At 62.3% G+C, this 24,931-nt stretch overlaps 1 protein-coding gene across 2 annotated transcripts; it reads left to right on the top strand.

The window, feature by feature from the left end:
• Positions 1-484: 484 nt before the first annotated feature.
• PPFIA4 (PTPRF interacting protein alpha 4) lies at positions 485-23,077 on the top strand (the record flags this gene model as incomplete). Of its 2 annotated transcripts, XM_081114415.1 has the most annotated exons (28): positions 485-595; positions 845-919; positions 1,129-1,218; positions 1,748-1,939; positions 2,225-2,371; positions 2,590-2,724; positions 4,344-4,427; positions 4,599-4,730; positions 5,008-5,070; positions 5,669-5,760; positions 6,964-7,060; positions 8,134-8,342; positions 9,496-9,736; positions 10,064-10,099; positions 10,226-10,359; positions 10,586-10,752; positions 12,488-12,578; positions 12,999-13,080; positions 13,482-13,682; positions 14,188-14,250; positions 14,735-14,761; positions 15,958-16,133; positions 17,884-17,981; positions 18,196-18,371; positions 19,914-19,982; positions 20,722-20,863; positions 20,991-21,088; positions 21,249-23,077. In XM_081114415.1, the coding sequence occupies 27 exons, from the start codon at positions 485-487 to the stop codon at positions 21,047-21,049; spliced, it is 3,189 nt and encodes a 1,062-aa protein (XP_080970541.1). In that variant the 3' UTR covers positions 21,050-21,088; positions 21,249-23,077. The 2 variants fall into 2 exon arrangements, with proteins under 2 accessions (XP_080970541.1, XP_080970540.1); XM_081114414.1 differs by lacking the exon at positions 20,991-21,088.
• Positions 23,078-24,931: the final 1,854 nt, after the last annotated feature.

Genomic DNA, 24,931 nt, shown 5'->3' with positions numbered 1-24,931 from the left:
TGTGGGCTTTTCAGGAATTTGCCACCTTAACCCGGGAGCTGAGCATGTGTCGGGAGCAGCTTCTAGAGCGGGAGGAAGAGATATCGGAGCTGAAAGCAGAGCGGAACAACACGAGGGTCAGTGGGGTGACCTGGCCTGTGTGTGGGGGGGTGGACCCCTTGGCCAGCCTAGGCACATCTCCGCCTTATGTCTGGATGATAGATTATTCCACCGTCAGTGCTGGGCTTTTCACCTGAGGTCCTGGGGGGAGGCCAGGGCAGCTGGCATGGGGTGGAATTTGGTTGGGACAGCAGTTGCTTATGAACACGGAAGTATTTCAACATGTTAACGGCGCACATGGCTGTACTCGTGTGTACCGTGATCATGTGGGCCCTCCTATAACCCTTCCCCCCCTGCTCACGGCCCTCCTCTCGCCTCCCTGTTGCGCCAGCTGCTTCTGGAACACCTGGAGTGCCTGGTGTCCCGCCACGAGCGATCGCTGCGGATGACGGTGGTGAAGCGCCAGGCCCAGTCGCCCTCGGGGGTCTCCAGTGAGGTGGAGGTGCTGAAGGCCCTCAAGTCGCTGTTCGAGCACCACAAGGCCCTGGATGAGAAGGTACCCCCAGCGCACCCTTCTCTGTGATTCCTGCATCCTCTTTCCCACCCCATCTGCCAGCTTCATAACAGGCTCCCTCCTCCGTTGCCCAGTGTCAGGGGTCCCCTCAGGTTCCCTCTGGAAGTTTGCTCTTGGTGCCTCTCTGCCTCTCACCACAGTGGTCAGTGGTCAGCCAAGCCCAGGCTCCCCCAGCCTGCGCCCAGTGGGGTCTCTCTTTCTTCCTCCATCCCTCACCTCCTACCTGGGCAGGTGCGAGAGCGGCTCCGGGCGGCCCTGGAGCGAGTCGCCACCCTGGAGGAGCAGCTGGCAGGTGCCCACCAGCAGGTAAGCGCCTGCTCACCCTCCGTCTGTACCTGGGCTGGAAGCCAAGGCGGGGTCACCCTTTGCTCATCGGCTTCCTGTAGATGCTCACTGCTGTCTCGCTGTCTTGGCTGGAGACTGCTGGCCGAAGGGAGGCAGGGACCCAGAAGGGTCTGGAACATAGGAGAGCTTCTCTTGTCTCTGACTCACTCTGCTGGGACTGTGCCCTGCAGGTGTCTGCCCTGCAGCAGGGAGCAGGGCTTCGGGATGGAGTGGCGGAAGAGGAGGGGACTGTGGAGCTGGGCCTGAAACGCCTGTGGAAGGTGGGTTATGGGAGCTGCATAGCAGGGGCATGTCTTCCCACAGACAGGAGGCGGGGCCCTGACCTGTTCAGTGGAGCAGCTGCTCAAAGTATTTCAGGGCTTCTTCCGATATCCCCTTCTCTTTTCTCTTTCCACACCCCATCTGCAGAGAAATCTATAGTTGTGTTTCCGTGCCCACTGCTAGGCACATAGGTGCTTGTCCACCTGAACTGTCAGGGCCATCTACCTGTGTGTCAGCTTCCGTCAGGGAAGGTGTGGTCTCAGAGCCTGTTCTTCAGTCAGGCCCCTCTCTAGGTTATAATACGCTGACGTAGGTCAAACTAGAAAGTATTGCTTTTCAAGAGACACACGGGAGAGCAAGAGTGTCAGGTCATCACCTGCCGTGAGCTCCTGGGCCCAGAGGAGGCCGGTGGACTGAGGTGTGCTCAGAAGCTGGGCAGAGCATCCCTCCTCCAACCTGCCGGGGTGGCACAGGGGAGTGGGATGTCTTGGGCACCGGTGGTGGACTGACGGCTCGCTGTCCCTGGAGGATGACGAGGGCCGGCTGCAGGAGCTGCAGGAGTTGCTGGAGAAGCAGAACTTTGAGCTGAGCCAGGCCCGGGAGCGACTGGTTACTCTGACAGCAGCAGTGGCTGAACTGGAGGAGGACCTGGGCACCGCCCGCCGGGACCTGATCAAGTCAGAGGAGCTGAGCAGCAGGCATCAGCGGGACCTGCGGGAGGTGAGCAAGGCCTGGCCGGCCCCAGCGTGCTGGGTGCAGTGTTCAGTGCTCAGGAGGGCAACTGCCTGGATGCCTTGGGAGTGAGGGGGCCAGGCGAGTGCTGGGAGTGTAAGACTGAGCACTTGGTGGGGTCCCCTTAGGGCAGGAGCTGCGGACGGAGGAGGTAAGGTAGACGTGGGCAGGGCAGTGTGGAGAGACAGCCTGCCAGGGACTGGTGGGAGGCGCAGACAGGGAGGTGCAGGGGGAGCCGATGACCTTGCCTGGGGCCCCTCTGCTCCTGCCCAGGCTCTGGCCCAGAAGGAAGACATGGAGGAGCGGATCACCACACTGGAGAAGCGCTACCTGGCTGCTCAGCGTGAGGCCACGTCCATCCATGACCTCAATGACAAGCTGGAGAACGAGCTGGCCAATAAGGAGTCCCTGCACCGCCAGGTAGCTGCTCCTGGTGGGGTGGGGCGTGTGCTGGACCTGGGAGTCTCCCTCATGCAGGAACCTTACCTGGGTGGCCCAGCAGCCTCTTGGGTCCTGCAGGTCGCCTTGGGCAGCCAAGAACCAGGTCGTTCCTTGCCTCCTGGCCTGTCCTGGCGCTGTGCTGAGGCTGGGGGGCTGCAGCGCTCCCTCCTGACTGTCCCCCCTGCCACACTCTCCAGTGTGAGGAGAAGGCTCGACACCTGCAGGAGCTGCTGGAGGTGGCAGAGCAGAAGCTGCAGCAGACCCTGCGGAAGGCAGAGACGCTGCCGGAGGTGGAGGCCGAGCTGGCCCAGAGAATCGCAGCCCTCACCAAGGTGAGTGGCCGGGCCCAGGGGTCCGCGGTGTCCCTGCCACTTCCCACTGGCGACTACAGGCAGCCCACCCTGTGTCTGTCGGTTGGAGGAGCGGTGCTCGCCCCCATTACCCCGTGGGATGGGACAGCCCACAGCAGGCGTGAATTCGCTCCGAGAAGTAGAAGAGACGGTGCTCATGCAAATTCTTTCAATGATCATTTCCACCACGTGGTTAATACTTCCTTGGGTTTGTGTCTGGAGTGGAAAATTAGGACTTTCATCCCTGGAAAGATGAGGTCTGAGAGGAGATGGGATCCAAGTCTATAATTCCTGAAGGGGGTGGAGTTTAATCCATGCTTATCTACCTTTATTAAAGTGAAGCATCTGGATCTAGGGACCACGCTGGTTGCTTGAAGGCTGCAGCTTTAGGATGAAGAAAGGGAATATGATTTTAATGAGTGGATAGTTAACTTTATGGATAATAATTCATAAGAGGTGTACAGCCTGAACACTGGGCTCTGGAAGAGCTGGGGGAGGGCATGACGTAGACATGTGTGGATTCATCGGGGATTTAGGAGGCTTTGTCGCCAGGCAGAGGCTAACCCCCCACCCGTGCAGAGAAGGAAGCCAGTATCGTAAGCATCAGGCCCCAGGCCTCTGCTCGTGTGGCAGCTTGGGGCCCTGTGGGTGGACCTGCAGCTGGGTGTACCTAGGTAGACCAGGGCCAAGTCTGCTTCTGCCACTGATGGCTTGTGACCAGGGAACAGTCCATCCCTCCCTGATTGGACACCAGTGTTCTTGTCTCTATGTTGACACCATAGTCTCTTTGATGATGTCATCATATCCATGATGATGTCATGTATGTGATGACACCATTGGCTCTATGATGATGTCATCATCATGATGATTATTGGGTTTGGACTTAGTGGTTTCAAAGGACTCCCCAGTCCCTGGGAATCAAGGCTGGGTAGATAGTGCGAGGATGTGTGATGCTGAGCAGCAGCTCTAGTATGTCCCAGAACCGACAGAGGGACTCCTTTCTTCCCATGAGTCACGAGGAGGGTCGTCCTGACTGTAAGGTGAGGGGTGGTCTGGACTACCTCGTCAGCAGAAACAAGGGGGTCTCCATCTCTGGAGATCATGAACAGAACGGGAGACTCTGTCTGGGCTGGTTGATCACAAAGGTCATAACCATGGCTAGCGTTTATTGTCTCATTTAGTCCTGCAGGTGGTAGGCGTCAGAGCTGTTGTTACCCACATTGTGCAGTTGAGGAAACTGAGGCACATAGAGGTTCAGCAACTGGCCCAGGGTCACGCAGCTGGGAAGAGAGGGAGCCAGGATTTGGGTCCAGGCAGTCTGGCTTGAGTCCATGCACTTAAGTGCAGGTCAGTTTCTCTGGAGGCAGCTCATGCCTTCAGGTGGAGTTTTTCCCGAAGTGTGTGGAGAATTTCCAGTGTCTTGCGATGCAGCTCCAGGAAGTTTTAAGGCTGTTCTGCTCCAGGGTGGCAGGGGGAGGGCTGGGCTCCGTTGGCCCCTGAGGCCCCCATCTCCAGAGACCACCTGGCACCAGGATGCAGGAAACAGGTGACCTGAACGGGAGGGCGGACACCGGGCTGCGCTGACCTGTCCCTGCCCGCAGGCTGAGGAAAGGCATGGCAACATTGAGGAGCATCTGCGGCAGCTGGAGGGCCAGCTGGAGGAGAAGAACCAGGAGCTGGCGAGGGTGAGGCCCCCTCGAACCACCCCAGGGTGGGCTGTGGGTGGGGCAGGGAGGAAGCGGGCAGGGGGAGGCCCTGGCCAGGGACAGCCACAGAGGGGTGGGAGGAGGTGGAGAGGGGCTTCGGGGAATGAGAAGGGGCAGGTGAGCATGTGGCCCTGGGGTGCCGGCGTGCAGGTGCGCCAGCGGGAGAGGATGAACGAGGACCACAACAGGCGGCTGTCGGACACCGTGGACCGGCTGCTCAGCGAGTCCACCGAGCGCCTGCAGCTCCACCTCAAGGAGCGCATGGCCGCGCTGGAGGAGAAGGTGGGTGCCCCAGGCCGGAGGGGCGGGGCTGTGGGCGGGATGGGGTCTGCTGGAGAACAGGGCCTGCTAGAGGGGAGGGGCCGGAGGGGCCGGAGGGGCTGGGTTGGATGTGAGACGGTCGTCAGGATGGAGGCTGGCCTGGGCCTGGCACCTCTGCCTGCCCATGGTCAGGCTGGAGAAGGGAGGAGCTGCCGCCCTAGAGGGCAGACTCGCGGGCCGGGTCCCGGCAGGTGGGGAAGGAGCCCTTGGGTCCTGGCTCACGACTGCTCTCCCCCAGAACACGCTGATGCAGGAGCTGGAGAGCTCCCAGCGGCAGATCGAGGAGCAGCACCACCACAAGGTACCCGCTGCCGAGCCGGGGAGGGCGGGGGCTGTGCTGGGTGCAGCTGCTCTGGTGCCCGGCACAGAGTGAGCCCATTGGCTGGATGGTGCGGTGAGCTCACTGACCCTCCCTGGAGCCTGCCACGTAGGTGCATTACACCTGCGTGTAAAGAGCCTGAGGCCACAGCTTAGGGCATAGACCAGGGCCAGTGAAGGGCCCGGCAGAACAGCTTGCTGAGGCCTCAGAGCGGGGGTTCCAGGAGGCTCGGCCACTGTTCCTGCCTGGGCAGTGTCTGTGAGGTCCGAGGGCACGGGCCTCTGCTGCCCAGCTCGAGGGTCGTGCCAGGTGTGGTGAGGGTTTCAGGCCCGCTCCTAAGCCCCTTCCTTCCCCAGGCAGACCCTGTCCCAGCCCAGCCCTGCCCGCCTGCCGCCACCTTCTGTTTGCTCTTCACTTGGACCGAGTCTCTTTGGTGTGATCTGTGGGCCTGGTCTGGGCCCTGGCTTTGCACTTTGCAGTGCCCTCTGCTGCTTCTCCCCAACTCTGCCATCCTCTTTGTCCCTCTCTCCCCTCTCTGTCCCTCCCTGACCCCCACCCACACCGGGTCTGCCTGGCACAGGGCCGCCTGTCCGAAGAGATTGAGAAGCTGCGCCAAGAGGTGGACCAGCTGAAGGGTCGAGGGGGGCCGTTGGTGGATGGCATCCACTCCAGGTACTGGAGCCCGGGAGGCTGGGTGGGGTCCTGGTGGACCCCGAGGAGGAGACTTCCTCCCACCAAAAGACCGCCTAGGACCTCAGGGGGACATTGAGGCCTGGAGAGCTTGGTCAAAGCCACCCAGTCATTGTCAGCTGAGCAGGGAGCCCTGACCTCGGAGGGGTGCTCAGGCCACACACAGGGAGCCCTCCCCAGGCCGTGGACACAGGCCATCCTTCCTGCTTCCTGGACAGGGCCTGCCCTGCAGAGGGTCCGCTGAGTTACATGCTCGCCCTCGGCGCACGGCCCACGGCTCACAGCCCACGGCCCACGGCCCACGGCCCGCCCATGGAGGGTGTCTGGTTCCCTCTAGTTCTCTGGAGACACCATCTTCGGGGTCTGCAGGATTGCTGTTTGAGCTGAGGGCCGCCTAGGGCAGGTGGCAGGCAGTGGGCACAAAAGCAGCAGGAAAGATTGAAGTGAGGCATCAGGAACTCCCTTACTGTTCCTCACATGGTTGTGCATCTTTCCCAAGAACATTTAAGAGATGGGGGGTGGGGCTCTCCTCGTGCTGGAATTAGGCCCATGCTGCAGGGAACTTCTGGGTTTACCTCCATATTTTGTGAAGCAGGCGACGTAGCCCTGCCTCCCTTCTCTGCCAGAGGCAGGTGAGGAACAGACTGAATGAGTGAATCCATCAAGGTTCACAGGCCTGGCCGTGTCCTCCCCAACAATGTCCTTTAGATCAGAACCCTCGAGGCAATAGCCATCTGTGGGCAATGGGACAGTTCTCTGTAGAGAGGTGAAAGGAAGCGTGTGGTGTGTGTAGGTGGGGCAGGGGTTAGGGAAAGGGGTGCTGAGCCTGTGGTGTCGGTGGTAAGACCTAGCTGCATCTTCAGTGGTCAGCAGGCATTCCTGTGTGGTGTGCGGTGGGGCAGGGAGGGGACAGAGCCAGTGGTCGGCACTCCGGCTCTCCCTTCCTGCAGGCTGCTCAGGAGAGACCAGCCCTGAATTCGTAAGACGTGGCCCAGAGGACACCAGGCCGCTTGCCATGCTTGCTTTCCTCAGTGGTCGGGAATCCTTGGCTCTGACTGTAGACATTCTGGGCTCATCACAGAACGGGCTGCGTGTAGGGGAGCAGAGACCTTCTTCTCAGACCGGGACTCTGTGGGCCTGTGGGGTGCGCTGGGCTCAGCCCATCCTCTCCCTGCCCCATGCAAGGTCGCACACGGGCAGCGCGGTGGACCTGCGGTTTTCCTTGAGCACGGCAGCCCCGGGCCTGCGTCGCCGCTTCTCGCTGCGGGAAGAGTCTGCCAAGGTGAGGGGTGGAGGGTGAGGGGGGCATCTCCCGGGAGGTGGGGTCACTTCGGCCGGCCTTGTGCCTGGCTCCAGTTTCACAGCTGGCTGGCGTGTGGTACAAATCCTCCCCTGCCTCCCACCCCGTGCCAGTGACAGCTGCAGCCCTGGATGGGGCCTCGGCAGCTGCAACAGCTGCGCTCCCCCAGCCTCCTGGTCCCTGGGGCCCACCGAAGCGTGCGCACGTGTGCCTGGGTGTGCAGGCGTGTGGTCGGGCGGGGACGGGGACAGGATGGAACTGGCACGCCTTCTGGAACAAGGCTGGTCTGTGGGGAGATGGCGGGATGGCGGGGTAGCTAGCCAGCCCTGGGATGGCACCTGCAGTTTCCTGAGATGCTGCTGTGAGATCTCACTGAGCCTTCGGGGAGCAGGAAGCGTAGGCGTCTGGTTACCGCCTGGCCCGGGACGGTTGGCCTCTGTCCTGAGCCCAGGGCCCCCGCAGACGGGGAGAGGAGGAAGGGGCCCCTTGTCTGGGGGGGGAGTCAGTGTGAAGGCCCCTCTCCTCTCCCCCCCCCCTCCCCCTGTTCAGCTGCTGCCCAGGCCCCGCTCCTCTTCGCCCCTGCCCTCCGGCTGCCCCAGCTCGGCTCGCTGCCTCTCGAGGGCCTCTGTCCACCAGAGAGGTTCGCAGGACGATTTCGGAGAAGCTTCCTCTTCTCGGGGTGACCTGAGACACCCTGGGGCTCGTCGCCCTTTGTTTGTGTTACTCGTGCTTGCTTTGTGCCAGACACTGCTGAGCACTGTAGTCCTCACAACTGCCTATGGCACGGGTCCTGTGAATACCCCTTTTACAGACGAGCAAACCGAGGCACAGGGTGGTGAGACGACTTCTCGGCGGCTGCACAGCCAGTGTTGGCTGGAGCACCTCTGCCCCTGGAATCGCCGCCAAGCACGTTGCCGTCGGGGTCCTTGATAGTCCAGTCGTATTTCTTAGACTTTATGTGCAAATAGATCAGCCAGGGCTCTTGTTAAAATGCAGGTTCTGCACCCCCAGATCTGGGCTGAACAAATGCCCCTCCTCTTCCCTCCTTTGCTCAGGACTGGGAGCGGTCTCCACTGCCTGGTGTGCTGGCCCCCACGGCCGCCCCTGCCTTCGACAGTGACCCTGAGATCTCTGACGTGGATGAGGATGGGCCAGGGGGTCTGGTGGGCTCCGTGGATGTTGTCTCCCCGGGCAGCCACTCTGATGCGCAGACCCTGGCCATGATGCTGCAGGAGCAGCTGGACGCCATCAACGAGGAGATCAGGTCAGGGCCGCTGCAGGAGGAAGTGCACAGTTCGCTTGTCTCTCATAGGTGCTCCCGAGAGCGCCACTGTCCAGGGGCCCGGAGGCTGTGCCCAGCACTGACCTCAGACCGACCTGCGGGCTGGCTGTGCCCCGGCGGCATCTGCAGCGGACACCAAGGGTGCAGCTCCCACCCACCAAGGCTGTTGCAGTCTCACCACCATTTCTGGGGGAGACGGTATCATCTCCACTTGACAGACAAGGGACAGAAACCAGCGACCAACGGATTTGCCTAAAGCAGCACAGGGAGTGGCAGAGCCAAGATTCAGACGGGTCTCACCGCCCCCACAACGAGGCCTCAGACAGGAAGTTACCGGGTGGGCACTTTGCCTGCCGTCGAGAGGGTTTGTTAATGTTATGACCAATGACAAGGACGAGCCGAGCCGCACAGCACCAGCTCTTCAGGGCCGCAGAGGGCTCTGGGTCAGGGGCGCCCACACTGGGCTGTCACAGGCCAGTTAACATGGTACACACACACACACACACACACACACACGCACACGCACACACGCACAGGTGCTGCCAGGACCGCCAGCTTCTAGTCTACCGACTGAAACAGTGAAGGGATCTGCCGTTCCTGTCAGCCATTCTACAGCCATCAGACCTTTAGCACCCTAACGTTGGGAAGACATACTCCCCACAGAAAAGCAGTCCTCTTCCTCAGCTGGCACCTTCACATCAGTACGTGTGTGACTGTGCATACACAGCGTGTGTGACAGCGGCTCTCTGAGCCCCGCCCCCCCTCATTCTCATTTTCCTGTGAACGGGTCAGCACAGTGAAAGGTCCCGCGTTTGGGGACGTAGCCCACTCCTCACATTGGGAAACTGAGGCCAGAGAGCCAAGTGCCTGACTCGAGGTCCCCCTGTAGCTGGTGTTAGGTTGAGGATTCTGACGTCCAGATGGTTTGTATTCCTCTGACTAAATTGCCTCCGTTCCCAGCAACTGCTTTTGTTAAACGGGAGTTTTGTTACATAGTTCAACTCACAAGAGAGAGAAGGATCTTTCTAAGCTGCAGTGGGAAGTGCTGGGCAAGGCCAGAAGCACCTGCCTCCTGGTGGCCACTGGGGCTGCTGCCCAGGCCGATGCCCAGGCTGATGCTGGTCTGTGCCTCCAGGATGATCCAGGAGGAGAAAGAGTCCACGGAGCTCCGCGCGGAGGAGATTGAGACGCGAGTGACGAGCGGCAGCATGGAGGCCCTCAATCTGACCCAGCCGCACCGGCGCGGCCCCATCCCCACCTCTCTGACTGCCCTGTCCTTGGCCAGTGGGTCCCCTGCATTCAGTGGCCGCTCCACAGCTAAGTGTGCCTCCCGCAGTGCCGTTCAGGACCTGGACCGAATGGGGGTCATGACCCTGGTGAGTCTTGGGACAGTAGAGGAGCAGCCCTGTCCTCGCTGGGCTCCACCTCCTCCCGTGATGTGCACACACCCCACACGTCCCGCCACGAGCACGTCCTGCTCTGGACACACCTCTCCCTGGAGGAGCAGGGCTCAGGAAGCCGACCGCTGCCCACCTGTCTCCCCCAGAGGCCCTGGCTTATTGTTCTGGGCCAGCTGTTCTCTGCTGCGATGTCTCTGCAGACCTGGGCGAGGTCCCGACTCCTCCCTTCCCCTTCTGAGACCTGGGCTCCCCTGGGGGTGGAGTGAGTGAGGGTGAGTGAGCTCACGCTTCCCTCTCTTCCAGCCCAGTGACTTGCGGAAGCACCGGAGGAAGCTGCAGGTGAGCGGGCCTGAGCAGGTCCTGGGTCGGTTCTGCGGCTTCTCCCCCGGCCCCAGGCCGCCCGCTGCGCTCTCCCTGCGGCCGGATCTCTCCCTCTGTCCCCTGATGGCCCCACTGTCTGTTCAGCCACCAGTGTCTCGGGAACAGAACCGAGAGGACAAAGCCACCATACAATGTGAGACCTCTCCTCCTTCCTCACCCAGGACGCTGCGGCTCGAGGAGCGCGGCCACCCAGCCCCGAGCCAGGAGGAAGGCCAGAGGTAAGGGAGCCCTCCCAGCCCTCCGTCCCCACGGCCATCACCTCGTCCAGCGATCTTGACATCTCACTTCTCTGAGTCACCATCAGGGAAGGACAGTCCCCGTGTCCCTTGTCACCTGCTCTGATGGCTCCCCTCACCCCACCCAACTCTGACACTGCCTGTAAGTTCTTCCCGAGGTCTGACCGCCACCCTCCTGCTGTACTCCTCCCCTCTGTGCCGCCCTCAGTGCCGTGGAGGACCAGGGCAGCAACCCCAGCAGCAGCAACAGCAGCCAGGACTCCTTGCACAAGGGCGCCAAGCGCAAAGGCATCAAGTCGTCCATCGGCCGCCTGTTCGGGAAGAAGGAGAAGGGCAGGCTGACGCAGCTGAGCCACGATGGAGCTGCGGGCCACGGTCTCTGCCCCCTTCCCAGCAAACGAGTCCAAGTTCAAGTAGAGGGCCAGAGGCAGGAGGGTGCTGGGTGTGGGCTTGGCTGCTGCTGCTGTCTGCAGGGTCCCCAGCCCGACGGGGGTTTCCGTTAGCCTGTTGTTCCCCAGCGGGCGGCTGCCCGTCCCCCGGGGGCTCCAACCAGGGTCAGGCCCGCCGTGGCTGAGGAGGTTCCTGTGCGGAGTGAAGGCTGGGCCTGCGAGGGGTCGTCCAGCAGAGGGCTCTGATCTCAGTGCTCAGGGCCCTCAGGGGAGTCAGTGTGGTTAGCACTTCCTTCTGGCCCGTCTGGCCTCCAGGACCCACATTCCATAGGCCTGTTCGCGTAGGAGCCTGGCAGCGGGCCCTGCGCCACCCGTGTGATGATAGGAAGCCCTAGTGCACGCCTGGCAGGTGGTAGGCACACAGCCGTGTCAGCTCTCTTCCTTCCCTCCTCGCTTCCCGCATCTCCTCAGTCCTTTGCTTGGCAGACACTTGTTGAGTAACTCTGGACACAGGCTCAGTGTTAAGTCCATTCCTGCAAATAGCTCTGATGAAAAGGTAACAGTGAAGAGACAATTCAACGACAGTGTGATGACCATGAGATGCCCGAGGTGCTCCAGGAGCTCGGGCCTCGGCCTTGGTGCAGTGGGGGCCACGGAGCGGCTTGCTCTGCTGTCAATATCTGGGCTGAATCCAGAGGCAAAGTAGGAGGGGAAGGGGGTCTGAGGAAGGCAAAGACGTGGGTGTGAGAGTCCTGTATGCAGCTGAGTCTGTTCAGAGTGGGTAGGAGGGTGGGGGAGGCGGGGGCTTGGACCCTGGGCTGGGGTTAGCTCATGAGGGCCTTGCAGAATCAGCCGAAGAGGTTTAGAAGCCCCCAAGGCAGCGAGAGCATTAACCAGTTTCATGAAGGGAAACCTGCATGATCAATGAGAAAAGGAACCTTTGAGCCCAATGCGGTTCAATTGCATAATTGTACCTTCCTGCACCCGGGAAGGTGTGAGGCAGAACCCAGTGAGCGAGGAGGACTGGGAGGGGAGAGCCCTCTCCTCTGTGTGGGAGCCTCTGCCCCAGCACAGGGGAGCTGAACGCCACAGACCAGGTTGCTGCGTCTGATCAGGGCAGGAGGCTTCTGTGTGAAGCCCATTTCCTGTGCTCCTCCCGCCTGCTGGCACCTGAGCCTAGGGCAGCGCCTCCGACTTCTGGACCAGCCACACCAGCTGCCCTCTGTGCCCGAACAGGTGCTGCCCTGCATGCGCTCGGGGACGGCCTCCGCTCAGGAGGCCGTGGGTGGAGCGGACAGACTGGTACTTGTTCTCTCGGTGGTTTTGGCGGAGGAGGGCACCCTGAGAGGCAGTCTCCCCGTCCGACCTAGGCCAGGGTTCTCTCAGCCTCGTGGCCCATCGTGTCTGGTTCTCTGGGTCCCCTTTGCAGCTTGGTTTGGAAGAGGGACAAGTTCTGGTGAGGATTCTGCAGCTGTTAGTGCCGCACAGTGTAGCTCCATCCCATTGGAAAATACCCGCAGGGCCAACGCTCAGGGGGCACCATCAGGGCTGGGGCGGCCTGGGTGCCGGATGCTGAGCGGAGGCTCCGGGAACGGTGGGTGGTCCCGTCAGGCCCTGGGTTTCATGCACTGAGGAGCTTCCCGCTGGTCTGCTCCCCAGCCCTGGACCCGCCAGGGGGACCAGCAGAGGGTCTGGCTGACCTGCCATTGCTTCCCTTCTAGTTCTGACAGACCCCGAGCTTGGGCTGCAGGAGCCCCTGGTGCCTGCCAAGCTGGGGACCCAGGCAGAGAGGGACCGGCGGCTGAAGAAGAAGTAAGAGCAGCATCCAGGCTGGCTGCCACCCCCTGCCCGTCCCCTGGCTGCCACCTCTGCCCATCCCGTGGGCTGCATGGGACTGAGCTCAGGTGGTCAGAGCCCAGGAGGCCCTTTCTGAACTGAGCTGGCCTGGTTCATGGGGTCACGCAGAGGCTGGGCGCTGGCTGTTAGGGTGGCTCTGGCAGAGCAGACCGACATGGTCGTGGTCGGGCCGCGTGCACAGTGAGAGCTCTTGCCCTCAGGTTGGAGGGCATCCCTGCCCCGTGTCTTGAGTCACACTGCTTCAGGCGCAGAGCAGGGTGGCAGTCGGGTGAGGGGGGGATGAGCAGGGGAGCCCAGCACAGGGCACAGCCATGTCCCTGGAGCCATCCCGGGCGGCACAGGAAGGACTGCTGAGTCTGCTCCTCTCCCTGCAAGGCACCAGCTGCTTGAAGACGCCCGCCGAAAGGGACTGCCCTTTGCCCAGTGGGACGGCCCTACCGTGGTCTCCTGGCTAGAGGTACCTAGGCAGAGGGTCTACTCAGGGCCTGGGTCGGGGGACTCCTGGGCAGAACTTTCTCAGCATGCTTCTCCCCTGCCAAGTACACATGGGACCTAGACTTGCCCCGCCCCCGTGCCCATCAGCACACAGCGGTTACCTTGATGGCTAAGGGCCGCAGGCCCCGCTGAGCCATAGGGCCCACAGGCGTTGACTGTGGCCGCCCCCGGGAGCTGGTCCCCGGGCAGAGCTGGGAGCCCCTTCCTCCCCCAGGCCCAGAGTTTCCACTGTGAAGGGAGACGCGTTTGATGATGGTCCTCTCCACGTCTGCTCTTCTGAGACCATGGCTGGGCCTGGCCTGGCCCTGGGGGTTGCCCAGCTCTTGGAGAGGCGGCTGAGTGACCCCGTGCCTGTGTCTGCAGCTCTGGGTGGGGATGCCAGCCTGGTACGTGGCAGCCTGCCGTGCCAACGTCAAGAGTGGGGCCATCATGTCGGCCCTGTCCGACACGGAGATCCAGCGGGAGATCGGCATCAGCAACGCCCTGCACCGGCTGAAGCTGCGGCTGGCCATCCAGGAGATGGTGTCGCTGACCAGCCCCTCCGCCCCGCCCACCTCCAGGACTGTGAGTGGCCTCTCCCTCCCCATGACCCTTCCTGAGGCCCTGGAATAGCTCTGCCCAGCCTCCCATGGGTCTTTGGAGAGATGGTAGCCGTGTCTGCCCCTCACTTCCCATCCCCACACAGGGTCCAGCTGGTCTGCAGGGGGTGATGTTGATTCTGGGGTCCCAGCAGGCCTAGCTTCTGCCTCCCACATACCACCAGGGGCTCCGTCTCCCCCCTGACTCGGCCAGTAGTCCCGGATCTCCAGGCAGCTGGGACTCCGGGGCTCTGTGTGGTCAGATGGCGGTGGCTGAGGGAGTGGGGTCTGTGAACTCTGTCCCAGGCCTCCAGCCTCTCCGTGGGCCTTCCCCGTGGCTGGGGCAGCTCTTGTCCACGCTGCAGCATTCATGCTCGCTCAGTGAGGAGGCGCTGGGGACACTGTGGGAGGACTCAGAGGGAGCTTTGTCCTTGTCCTTGGGGGACCCCTGGGACCCCCTGCGGGACCAGCTAGGTTTCCTCTCTCTGCAGTCCTCCGGGAATGTCTGGGTCACCCATGAAGAGATGGAAACTCTGGCAACATCCACAAAAACAGTGAGTCGGCCCTGGGCCTGGGGTTAGGGCTGATGGCCCGGGGGGGGTGGGGCGGGGGAGGTTGTGGGAAGTCGGCTGAGTGTGAGATTAGCCCTGAGTGTGACTGAGCTTGTTCTCAGGTGGAGGCTGGTGGGAAGGAGAGAGAGAGAGCGGTTGGGTGGCGGTGGGGGGCGGAGTCCATTCCACGGTCACAGCTGGCACCAGGCGGGCGGGGTGGGGGGGGTGGTGGTGAAGAGAGCTTTGCGCTGCTGTGGGCCTGGACCCGGGGTCCTGCCTGGCGCTGAGGCCTGTGCAAGGACGGGAGGGCCTTGCTGCCCTCTTACCGAAAGCATGGCACCCACACCTGCCTCCTCTCCCAACCTCGCCAACACTGTCCTTGCTCACCCACCAGCCCTGGGTGTAGGCTCCCTCAGATGGAGCCTGGGGTGCATGCTGCCAGGCTCTTGACTTGGCCATTTCCCCTCACGCTGCACGTTCCTGCTAGGACAGCGAGGAGGGCAGCTGGGCTCAGGTAAGACCCCCTGCCGGACGCGGGGTCCAGGGCACCTGCGAGGACCCTCCCTCCTCGTTCCCCTTTAGCTACTGTCCTGGCTTCTCATGTTGGCAGGAGAGGAGCCCGCGGGCTGTGCTGCCTGGTGCCTCTATTCCCCCCTCCCCCCCTCACTCCCCCCGCCCAGTGGGCTCCCTTCAGGAATGATGAGGTATAGGTTGGAAGCATCCTGTTCCTCCCTCCGCCCTCTCGGGGGCCTGTGAGCTGAGCAGAGGCCTCCCGTTCATTCACTTAGTGAGAAATACTCCAGGCTCTGGACACAGGCGTGAACAAGTTGCCCCCTCAGGCTCGTATTCTAGGGAGACAGGCAGTGAACGCAGCCACACGTCTGGATGGCGAGCCAGGCAAGTGAGGACCACGGTGGGGCTGCAAGCACGCCCGTCGCACAGGGAAGCCAGTCAGTGCAGATGTCAGCCTGTCCGCAGCAGCGGGGCGCTGAGCCCAGGAATGCAAGCAGAGCTGGTGTGTGGCTTAAGCACACGGTCGGCTGCTGTGCCCCAGAGGGTTAGCCAGGAGCTGCCCGCCCCAGAGGGTTAGCCAGGAGCTGCCCGCCCCAGAGGGTTAGCCAGGAGCTGCCCGGCTCAGTCAGGACCCGGCCTCCTCCTTCGCTTTCCACATGGAAAATGGCAGCAGCCAGCACCACACTATGAACGAGTCAAAATCACACCCATTTTTGTCAGGTCTGCAAAAAACACAATGTGTTTTTGTGTCACAGGATTTTGGTAATTAGCTTATGTGTGCCGTGAGATGCACAAGGTTGAATATCGCGGTCTTAGAGAAACGCACTTGGTGATTGTAAAAACCGTTAAACCTTTTTTCGAGCGAGGGACACAAAGCTCAGGGGTCCCCTCTGGGGTGTGGGGTGGGGACGAGCAGACCCTCCTGGGTTTCCCTGGCTCTGGTGCCCTCTGCCCTGCAGCCGCCAGCAGGGGTGAGGCTGAGAATCGGAGGCAGCTGCTCCACGGCCCCTACACGCCTGCCTGGGAGCTGCTCTGTCCTCAGTGCAGGGGATTTGTCCCTGATGGAGCCACGTCATTTTGGGACCTAAAAAGCTTCATTTAAAACCCCCACCTCCCACCATGCCCACCCCTGGGTGAACGAGCTGATGTTCACGGAACTGCTGTAGTTGGCTGCAGCCTGGCGCTGCCTTCCCCCAGACCCTGGCCTATGGGGACATGAGCCACGAGTGGATCGGGAACGAGTGGCTGCCCAGCCTGGGGCTGCCCCAGTACCGCAGCTACTTCATGGAGTGCCTGGTGGACGCGCGCATGCTGGACCACCTCACCAAGAAGGACCTGCGGGTGCACCTGAAGATGGTGGACAGCTTCCACCGGTGAGCAGGCGGCGGCCCTCCCAACAGGGCCCAGTGTGGGGCTCCGTCCAATCTCTTCCCTGGCCCTTCTGCGTGGCAGCAGCTCCTTGCGGAGCTGGACTCTCTCCCCTTCAACCCTAAAGACCAAAGTTGTCTCTCTTAACTCCCCTCCTGGAGGCTTCTCCCAGGCTGTTTCGTTCTCGTCACGGGCTGGCTGGATTCTGTTTACCCGGAGACGACCCGCCTGGACCCTGTGTGCAGGGTGGGCACTGACCCCTTCCGGCTGGAGGACAGGGCTCCTGGGCCCTTGCCCGGCCAGTGTGCCCGTCCCAGCGTCCAGCCTGAACCCACGGGCTTTGCTGCAGGATGTCACCCAGTCCTCCCTCTCTTTGCTGAAAGTATCTTCTGTTCAGAGGTGCTTGGAGGCCCCAGATTGGCAGCCGTGGGCGGGATTTGGCCGCAGATGTGTTTTGTGTGGCCCACATGGTATTTTTAAAATTATGAATTTAGTTGCTAGTTTTTAAGCTCTAGGAAATTTTACACAAAATTTTGGATGTCTGGATCCTCAAAAATTGAAAGCTCTATCTATCGTCACATTGTAGCATGGACTCCACCAGCCCCTGCAGCCCCTCAGCCCCACAGCCTGCTCGCCCATTTGCAGTAAATGCCTCCTGGCCCCAGGCGGCACTGGGCTTGCAGAGCAGGGCTGAAAATGGTTTGAGGAAGTCCTTGCTAACACCAGCTGAGACTGTCCAGGTCGCTAGTTCCTGGAAGGGGTGTCTGAGCTGTGAAGTGATTTCTGGGCAGGAAGGCTGGGGCAGCGGCGGGCCGAGGAGGGAGCTGTCTGCATAATCGAATCTTGCGAAGCAGAGGCCTCAGCGGAGTGGAGACAGTGGGGCTGGCAGGGGTTGCTCCTCTGCGCCCCAGCTTCGCAGGCGACGACACCAGAGGCCACGTCAGGGCCGCTCTTTAGGAGGAGCAGTCACGGCCGAGGTGGGACGAGCTGCCCCGGGAGGTAGCGAGCTCTCCGTCCCCAGAGGCTGGCACGGGGTGCTGCCTCCTGCATTAGGCGGGCGCTCGGAGCGATGGCCTCTGGGGTCCCATCTCACCCCCGGCTCTGGTTCTCCGCGGTTCCTTGTGAGGGAGCGAGGGCCCCGTGTGCACCTGCTGCAGCGTGAGTGCTTCCGGACCTTCCTGTGAACTCGCCCCAGGGGGTGAGATCCGGGAGGGAGCTTCCATGCTAACTGGGATCGAGTGGCAGGAAAATTAGACCTGGGTAAGGAGGCTGGGGTGGGTTGGGTGGTGATGGTCGTACAGTCAGGTGGGCACGGCGGCATTTCAGCAAGGCCGTAGGGCAGCAGAATGGGAGTGCTCCCGGCAGCAGTGCAGCCAGTGCAAAGGCCCCGAGGCCTGTGGGCAGCGAGGCAGGTGTCTCTGAGCTCAGACGGCGTGGGAGGACCCGGTAGCATCCATAGGCTTGTGTGAGGAGCCGGGTGAAATGGGAACACAAAAGGGTATCTTTCCCTGTGACTGGTGGGCAGTTGGGTCTTTGTCACGCAGTCCTGGAGAGGGAGGGCCATGCTGCTTCCATGCTGAGAACTTCATCGTGAGGCCCAACCGGGCTGAGGGAGGACAGGGGACCAGAGAGGGAGGTGGCCTTGGCAGGTCGTGTGCAGGTGGAGCCGAGCGTCTGGGGGCTGTCTGTGCTGGAGGACGTGGACAGCTGGGCAGGAGCGTGCCCCTGAGGCTGTGGTGGACTGTGTGCCTGCAGGAGCAGCCTGCAGTATGGCATCATGTGTCTCAAGAGGCTCAATTATGACCGGAAGGAGCTGGAGAGGAGGCGGGAGGAGAGCCAGCATGAGATCAGGGGTAAGCGGGTCACTGGGGCCTCCGCTGCAGGTGTGCACCTGGGTGCAGGGGCCTCACCCCAAAGCTGAGAGGGAAGGAGGAGAGGGGGCTCAGGATGGAGGAGGGAGATGGGGTGGAGCCGAGGGCAGGGAAGGCTGGGGCTTTGGTCTGGGGGCTCCCCTCTTACCTGGAAACCTCTGGACCCCGGGTCCTTCTGCTCTTTTCCCGCCTCTAGATGTGCTGGTCTGGACCAATGAGCAGGTGGTCCACTGGGTCCAGTCTATTGGGCTCCGGGACTACGCAGGGAACCTGCAGGAGAGCGGTGTGCACGGCGCCTTGCTGGCCCTGGACGAGAACTTCGACCACAACACGCTGGCCCTGGTCCTGCAGATCCCCACACAGAACACCCAGGTGGGCAGCACTGGCGTCAGGGGCCCGCTGCCTGTGCCTCAGCGTGGGCGGGGGGATACTCGTGAATTACATGTAAATTACACGTCGTCCTGGGAACCCATCCAAGAATGTGCTGACTTCTCTGAGCTGTTGATGTCCGGCCTGTGCCCGTCCTGCGGGCAGTGGGGCTGCAGGTGCTGCCTCTGAAAGGCTTCCTCCTGTATTTGTCCTGAATGAGCCGGGCAGCTGGGAGGGAGCCTCTTCCCAGCCTTGAGGGGTGGAAGGTGCGCGCGTTCGCCAGCCTCTGCTCTGGTGGTGTCGCGGCTCTGATGTGCTGCCCTGGCCTCGCCTGTCTCTGTGGACTCGGCCTTCAGCCTTTCCTCACAGACTCGCCTCTGCCCTGGTCACTGTCGGACTGCGGCAGCTGTCGGGGCTCTTGAGATTCAGCCCCGAATCCCCTCCGTGAGCTCTTCTGGGAGCAGATGCGTTCTGGCTTGTGGGAGGGGCGTCTCTGCGGTCTCAGAATTCTGGGTGGTGGGTGGCCTTTTGGGGGCACTGGCAACACAGAGCCAGTGTGTCCACCGGGCTCTGCAGCCACAGTGGAGAGCACAGACCCCCGTTCTCTAAGGAGCTCCTGGATGTCCCCCAGATGCGGCTTCCTGTGTTTGTCCTCCTCCAACCTGGTCTGCACTCCCCACCCTCAGCCTGGGGGGCTCCAGTCAGAGTGGGTCCTCCCTGCCATGGCCCGCAAGAGTGCCATTTGGTGGTGCGGGACGTCCTCTCTCTCCCGGCCACTTGGAAAGGGTTCCCAGGACCGAGAAGGGTGGTCTCTAGGGAGCAACATGGGGGCTGTTTTCACCCAGAAATGGGCCGAGTTCTCCGTCTCCCGTTTCCTGTCTCGTGTCACCGGGTTCTGTGAACAGGATTCACCCGTGAACAGGAGCAGGGTCCAGTCCCTCTCACTCTCCTGACCCTTCACGGCTTAGCTGTTGGGGAGGTCGGATCCGGACCAGTAGGAATCCTTCCTTAAAAATGGTTGCTAATATCTGATGGCATTTGTGAAAACTTGCTTATTTCTGGCATTTCCCAAATCTGGGTTAAACTCCCAGGCCTCTGGGAGGACCTCTGTGCCCCACTCAGCCCTGCGCCACCAGCCGCCAACTGAGCTGCCTCCAAGCGAAGCATGGCCCTTCACCCTAGATCAGCTACATCCTGCTCCCCGGGGCTGCGGCTGCTCACTTATCCCGCCCAGAAGGGCATGATGTGCACTTGATGCAAAATGTGGGGTTTTCCCCATAGGTGAGGCCTGCCTTCCGTGTGCTCTGTCACCTACTTTTTAAAAAGTCAGTTTCCTATTTGCTCTGTAGGAAGGAGCCCGGTTCACAGCTGACTTGTGAGAGGGCCCTGAGGTTTGTGCGAAGGGGCAGATCAGTCGGAGGGTTAAATGCCCTGAAACCGCGTCTGCGTGGACGTGGCCCCTAGGAAACAGGTGGCAGACCCGGCAGAGCTGGCTGACCACAGCTCCCCCCCCCCCCCGCCTCTCCCTCTTCCTGTGGATGCCAGGCCCGCCAGGCGATGGAGAGAGAGTTCAACAACCTCTTGGCCCTGGGCACCGACCGGAAGCTGGATGATGTGAGTGCCCGCCCTGATGGGGCCTTGGGTTTGTCATTGGTGGCTCCTAGCGCCCATCGGGACACCTGACACCCCCCCCCCCCACACACACACACACGTTCCTGTCCCCGGCCTTGCGTGCCCCTGCCTGTCAGGTCGGCCTTAGCTCCTTGGCTCCAAACGAGTTACAGACGACCCCAGACCGCTTAACGGCGGCTTCCCCATCCTCACTCCATCTGCTCTGTGAGCACCCCCCACCCCGAGGCCCCGAGGTCCCTGCTCACACCGCCAGCCTGAGACGCCCTAGAGCTTCCTTCCCAGTGGGGCTGAGCCCTCCTTGTGGTTGACCACGGGGCCTCAGCAGACAGGACACACGCAGGCCGCCAGCACCGACTGCATGGGGTGCCCTGGAGTTGGCTACACACACAGGCACATACACACACATGTGTCGAACATGTGTGTGGACTCCAGGCAAGGAGTAGACTGCCAGACACCACTCTTGGGGATCTGATCTCCCCAGTGCCCTGCAGGGGGGCCCTGCTGGGTGGGGGCTGCCTGGTGAGCGCGTCCCTGGATGACACAGGAGAAAGACTTGGGGGTTCCGGGGGGGTCCCAAGCCCAGGTGAGATGACGAGTGTGTGATGGGCAGATCCCACCAGAGGCCTCCCCTCTGAGACAGTTCCCCGCCAAGGAGTCATCCAGGGACCAGCGGAGCGCCCGGGCGGGCGGGAGGGAGGTGCATTCCGCTCTGTCCCTGCAGGGGGAGGACAAGGTGTTCCGCCGGGCGCCCTCCTGGAGGAAGCGCTTCCGGCCGAGGGACCTCTCCGCAGGCGTGCTCAGCGTGTCCCCGCTGGGGTCCCTGCAGCCTCCACCGGCCCCGCCTAAGAAGGTCACGCCTGAAGGTGAGTGACGCTGGCTGCCCTGGCTGCCTGAGGCTGCACTGACCTGCTGTGGCCGTGGCCTGGCCGCCCCAGCGCAAGCGCTCGTACTAACAGCCGCCTGTGTGTTCTCGGCTGCCGCCTCTCCCAGCCGGGCCGGCCGGGGCGCAGAGACCGGAGACCTCCACGGTGCGGACCTACACCTGCTGACCCTCCCGGTCGGCCCTGTGCCCGTGGCCCGTGCTCGGGGTAAGTGGGCCAGCCCAGCCGCACGGCCTTCGCGCCCTCCTCGCCCTCCCGGCTGGCCGCGCTCTGCTGCATCTGGCCTGGTGCTCTGCTTGCTGGGGGTGCCCTGCCACCCGGCCTCCGCTCGAGCACCGTCTACTGCTAACGCCCCCCTCTCTCTCAGCGCACTCCCACTATCTCTACGGACACATGCTCTCTGCCTTCCGGGACTAGCCACGCCCCAGGGCTCCACAGGCGCGGCCGCTGGACCCCTCCTGCCCGACCCCTTCCTCCGGCTCCCAGGCTCTTCAGTGCCTCTCCAGCCGCCCTGGGTCTCCGTCCGCCAGCCCAGGCCCCGCGGGTCCTTTGTCATCTCTGATGTGGCTGCGCCTCCTGGAGTCGCGCAGCCCCGGGTGGGCTGTGACTCCACCTCCCCCCTGGTCCTGGCCTGGCCTGGACGCGACTTCCAGGGGAGACCAGGGCACCGACGCGGGCCGGGCGACCTGCCGAGAAAAGGCACTTCACCCTCTGCGTGTGGGCTATCTGGCCTCTGGTCCCTGTCCCTGTCCTGGCTCTGCCCAGTGGCCTGCCTGCCATGGCTTCTGCTCCAGGACCCCCTGCGGGGCTGGGCGGCAGCAGGCCTGTCCTGGGTGAGGCTGGGGAGGAGGTCCCAGGCCTGGCCTAAGCTGAATCCCAAATGCGAATTTGAGAAGAACCTGGGAGAAATGGGCCCCTGAGCTTTGGGCCGAGGGTCCAGGTGTGGAAACAGCCCCCCATTCAGTGAGGCACAGGTTGGCCAGTGGAGGAGACCAGGGGCTGTGGTGGCCTCACCCAAAGGGCAGTGGGATGCTGCCCGTCCCGCGTGGGGTAGAGCTGCTGGGGGTGGGGAATGGTGTGGGGGAGGGTCGGGGCCTGCGGCCTCAGCTCTGGGCAGGACAGAGATCACCCCACACCCCACGCACTGCCAGCCCTGCTTCGCACCCTGTCCCTCGGCCCCTCAGCCCCTGCAGGAATCCCAGCCCCACAGCGCGCCCATGGCAGAGTGAGTGTGCCCGCCTCAGCTCCGGCTTGGGGAGGAGGGAGGCTGAGGCTGCCTCCCCTTCTCTCCTGGGAAGAGCTTGATGCTTCCCCTAAGTGAGTCGCCCGGCCCAGGTCATCGAATGTGGGTGAAGGCCGCCCTCCACCCCTTGCTCAGGGCTCCCTGGGTGTGCAAGGACTGCCTCTTCTAGAGATTCCTACCAAGTGGGCAGTGTTCCCCAGCAGCATGGCATTCCCAGGAAATCCTCTTCCTCGCCCATTCCTCACCCCCCTCGGTGCTGGAAGTGCTGGAGTCCCAAGTTCAGGATGTGGGTGGAACCCAGGCTTCATCCAAGCGAGAGCTGAGGCAGGTGTTCGGAGGCCACACTCCCGGCCGGTGGCTGAGCAGCTGGACTGGGGTCTGAGCGAGGCTGCCCGAGTGGGGCAGTGCAGGCTCGGCACTTGGCGACGTCTCAGAGGGGAGGTTCCCATGCTGGGGTGGGGCTCCCCTCGCGCCCTGCCCTCCCTGGCATCAGTCACTGCGGAGATGAGGGCGGGGAGAGAAACCCCTGTGCTTGGGTGATGGGCCTGAAGGTTGTGGAGAAACCCCAGGCTCTGCTTGGTGGAGTGGGGACCACAAGGCCGTGTGATGGTCAGGGGACCCAACGAGCTGGTACGAGGGCACGGCCGCAGCTGTCTTCCACTTCGTCCTCCACGCGGTTGTGCCGTGAGGCAGCAGCTGGGGGACCTAGGTCCCTTCGGGGCGGCGTGGGGTGTTTCGGGAGGCGATGCAGGAGGGGCCCGTGGGGGTGAGGCTGCTGTCTGCTGCTCAGAGGAGGTTGTTTCTCAGTCAGTGCATTTGCAGAGACCCGAGGCCTGAGCCCTCACAGCTCCCTTCAGGTCCCTGCTCAGCACCGTGCTAGCTCCGTGCATCCGGAGGGGTGCCTGTGGTGTGCGTGTGTGCCCCACCAATAAACCTGATTTTACGACAACGTGAACATGGCTCTGGTCCTTCTAACCTGGAGCTCACCTGCATGTCCGTCCTCCGGGCCTAGGGCTGCCCTTGGGGAAGCCGTTCCTTGGAGAGCTGAGGGCGGTAGCTTCTGCTCCACATACCCCGGGCCTGAGAGGGAGGTTTGGGCTGCTCGTGCCCGGGGGTGGGGAGGGAGGGCAGCCTGGCTGCTGGCCATACCCCTTGCCAGCCATGATCTCCTTCCAGCCTGATTCCCCAAAGTCTGATTCCGCGACATTTGATTAACCCAGTTTGATTTCTTGTAGGCGCTTCCACTGGAGACTGGGACTTAGGCTGATTTCCCTAAAGCACTCCCCTCATTAGTCATTCCTCCTTCTCGGGAATGTAATTGTGAAGGCTGTGCTCTTGTTAATGTAGGAAAGTCCCTGGGCTTCGCGATAAGGGTGAGGCTGGCAGAGCAGCCGTCACTGTGCAGTCCTGGCTGCATCCTCCGTGGTGGGAAGCAAGGCAGGCCATGGCCACACCCGACCACGGAGGGAACTGCCAACCCTGACCACCACTGAGGACTGTTCCTCTCACCAGCATATGAATATGAAATTCAGCTCCCAAATGACTTGATAACTACAGAGGAATAAACTTTAAAAATATATCCAGCAACCCCAGAGCCCCCCAGGTCCTGAACAGAGACGGAAGCCCTTGGCCAGCCCCAGCCCCAGCCCCAGCCCCAGCCAGGGGGCACCTGAAGGCAGTGGGCAGTCCCCGGCAGCCTGGAGGGTGCTGGGCAGAGGAAATGGGCCTGAGCAGCCCTCCTGTCCAAGGCCAGTGAGTCAGGGAGGGACCCAGGTGTTCCCTGCACCCTTCCCAGGGGGTGAGAGGAAACACCAAGATGCAAAGGCAGAGGGAAACCCCACATGTGGTTGGCCCAACCTGTGATTCCCACCAGGCCCGCCCCTCCCCCTCACCCTTGCCTGGGGCCTGAGCCTGCCTGTCTCCTCCTCTTTCTTATGCAGTTTCTGGGCACACCCTGGGGGGCTGCATGTGGGGCCCTGTCTTGAGGAGCAAGTCTGGAGGGCTGAGCCCTTGGGCACCAGCGTCTGCTCAGCACCTGGGGTCCCTCTCTTCAGGGCCCCAGAGAACGGAGTTGGGGCTGGAGGGGACCCCACACAGAGTCCTGACTTCTGTCATGATTCTGAAACTTAATTTGCAATAAATCAGATGAACAGCCTGAAGCAGTTGGAATTAATGAAGTTTTTAGTGGATGTTCATGGTCCAGGGAAATTCTAGCTCCTGATGCCTCCCCCGTTGACCCTCGTGTCACGTGTCCAGTCCTTGTTCACCCTCAGGAAGCCAGACTGAAAGCAGCAGCCTCAGCGTCCCTTCCTGTGGTGGCTCTTGGGGAGCCCCGTGCGCTTCCCCCTCTGCTGAGTCTCCATCCTCTGGGCCGCAGGCCAGGCCACAGCCCCCTCTGCCCGATGATGGACGATGGAAGGGTGCAGTGGGATTCCATCATCTCCCACTTCCCTACGGGCTCCTGGTAATGCCACCCAGAGGAGAGGCAGAGATCAGGGAGGGAAACCCACAGATTCCAGCTGCACCCCCACCCGCGGGCTGTGGGCTGGGCGCCAGGCCTGTGCTCAGTTCATTGGAGGACCTGGCGGGATGGTAGTGAGTGCACGGTGTCGTGAATTAGAGGGTGACAGGCCTCAGCAGGGGGCTGGCATGTCTTCCCTGGCCTGTGGACCGACCTGGCTTCCAGGGGTCCCAGGGCCTGGTGACCACCAGCAATGGGAGGGATCTCACGCCCGATCCTGGGCGTGTCTGGACTGAAGGACGCAGGAGTGGCAGTCACCCCTCTGTCTACATCACGGACATCTAGC

The sequence above is a fragment of the Myotis nattereri genome (genome assembly GCF_964212035.1).
Source record: "Myotis nattereri genome assembly, chromosome: 20".
NCBI lineage: Eukaryota > Metazoa > Chordata > Mammalia > Chiroptera > Vespertilionidae > Myotis > Myotis nattereri.
This window is presented reverse-complemented; position numbering and strand designations above follow the sequence as displayed.